Source organism: Chiloscyllium plagiosum, unplaced genomic scaffold (assembly GCF_004010195.1).
Source record: "Chiloscyllium plagiosum isolate BGI_BamShark_2017 unplaced genomic scaffold, ASM401019v2 scaf_15278, whole genome shotgun sequence".
Classification (NCBI taxonomy): domain Eukaryota; kingdom Metazoa; phylum Chordata; class Chondrichthyes; order Orectolobiformes; family Hemiscylliidae; genus Chiloscyllium; species Chiloscyllium plagiosum.
In genome coordinates this window covers 32,027-34,035 of record NW_025214879.1, presented here as the reverse complement: position 1 = coordinate 34,035, position 2,009 = coordinate 32,027, and the positions used below count along the sequence as shown (strand labels likewise).

Sequence of the window (2,009 nt, the reverse complement as noted above, 5' to 3'; positions counted from 1 at the left end):
CAGATGGACCAATGGGCTGAGAAGTGGCAGATGGAGTTTAATTTAGATAAATGTGAGGTGTTGCATTTTGGGAAAGCAAATCTTAGCAGGACTTATACACTTAATGGTAAGGTCCTAGGGAGTGTTGCTGAACAAAGAGACCTTGGAGTGCAGGTTCATAGCTCCTTGAAAGTGGAGTCGCAGGTAGATAGGATAGTGAAGGTGGCGTTTGGTATGCTTTCCTTTATTGGTCAGAGTACCGAGTACAGGAGTTGGGAGGTCATGTTGCGGCTGTACAGGACATTGGTTAGGCTACTGTTGGAATACTTTGTGCAATTCTGGTCTCCCTCCTATCGGTAGGATGGCATTAAACTGGAAAGGGTGTGGGAAACCAGGATGTTACCGTGACTGGAAGGTTTGTACTATAGGGAGAGGCTGAACAGACTGGGGCTGTTTTCCCTGGAGCGTCGGAGGCTGAGGGGGTGACCTTTTAGAGGTTTACAAAATCATGAGGATAGGATAAATAGGCAAAGTCTTTTCCCTGGGGTGGGGGGGTCCAGAACTAGAGGGTTTTGGGTGAGAGAGGAGAGATATAAAAGAGACCTAAGGGGCAACTTTTTCACACAGAGTGTGGTACGTGTGCGGAATGAGCTGCCAGAGGAAGTGGTGGAGGCTGGTACAATTGCAACATTTAAAAGGCATTTGGATGGGGATATGAATAGGAAGGGTTTGGAGGGATATGGGCCGGGTACTGGCAGGTGTGACTAGATTGGGTTGGGATATCTGGGTCGGCATTGACGGGTTGGACCGAAGGGGCTGTACTTTAACACGAGGCATGGAGGTGAGGGAGCTGGGAACTGGCGCCGTCCTCCACAAATTCATGTTTTTGTGTTTTACAGCTCCGTGGGGAAAGAGGAGGTGGAAAACATTTTACGCCATCTTGAAGGGGACCGTCATCTACCTCATGAAGGTCAGGCCCGTTACCCCTAGGTCTTTAAACCCCTGTAGGATGTGTGTGTGTGAGAGAGAGAGAGAGAGAGCCTTCCCTGCTCCAAAGAAACCAGTTAATCTAGCCTCTCCTCACCTTAATTTCTCTCCGAGGGGTCAGAGTGCTCTGGGATTTACACCCAATTTACCACATCCCCCGGGATGTATACAGAATCACCAGCTCAGGGGAAGGCGTGGCTGTGAGCATTGGTACTGGCGTAGCTCAGGCCTTGGGCCTACTGCGGGAAAATGGAGCCTGTGTAGATTTAGGCGCAGGGGCCTCCGCCGCCAGGTGGAAGGCTCAGTCAGGCGATGTTCAAGGTGACTTTGGACACTTGCGCGAACGTGGGACCGGAGGCCGGTCTCGATTACGGGACTGGCTTAACCCCAGGAGAGGGATGGGGCTAGGAGCTAGGGGAGCGGGGTTCAGAACAGAGGCCAAAAATAAAGGGTTTGGCCTGCCGTACGGTTGAGGAAGGTCTTGGGGTGTGGATTTCTGGTTCCTTAAAAGTGGAGTGGCTGGGAGACACACAAGGGGGGTGGGGGGGGGCGTGATAAAAGTGTTTGGTATGCTTGCCTTCATTGGTCAGTGCATTGAGTTGGGAGGTCACGTTGCGGCTATACAGGACATTGGTTAGGCCACTTTTGGAATACTGCGTTTGATCCTGGTCTCCCTGCTTCAGGAAGGATGTTGTGAAACTTGAAAGGGTGCAGAAGAGATTTACAAAGTTGGAGGGTTTGAGCTCCAGGGAGAGGCTGAACAGGCCGGGGCTGTTTTCCCTGGAGCGTCGGAGGCTGAGGGCTGACCTTATAGAGGTTTATAAAATTATGAGGGGCATGGATAGGGTAAATAGGCAAGGTCTCTTCCCTGGGGTGAGGGAGTCCAGAACTAGAGGGTTTAGGGTGAGATTAGATTAGATTAGATTACATTACAGTGTGGAAACAGGCCCTTCGGCCCAACAAGTCCACACCGACCCGCCGAAGCGAACCCACCCATACCCCTTACATTTACCCCTTACTAACACTATGGGCAATTTAGTATG

The 2,009-nt window shown here is 51.1% G+C and overlaps 1 protein-coding gene across 2 annotated transcripts in view; it reads left to right on the top strand.

Annotated features, from left to right (window-relative positions):
* The first annotated feature begins 799 nt into the window (after positions 1-799).
* LOC122548060 (PH and SEC7 domain-containing protein 1) overlaps positions 800-2,009 on the top strand; it is a 7,587-nt gene continuing 6,377 nt past the window's right edge. For both annotated transcript variants that reach the window (XM_043686625.1, XM_043686624.1), the window contains exon 1: positions 800-949. In XM_043686625.1, the coding sequence (XP_043542560.1) occupies positions 815-949 (135 nt within the window). In that variant the 5' untranslated portion in view covers positions 800-814. The remainder of the gene's footprint in view (positions 950-2,009) is intronic.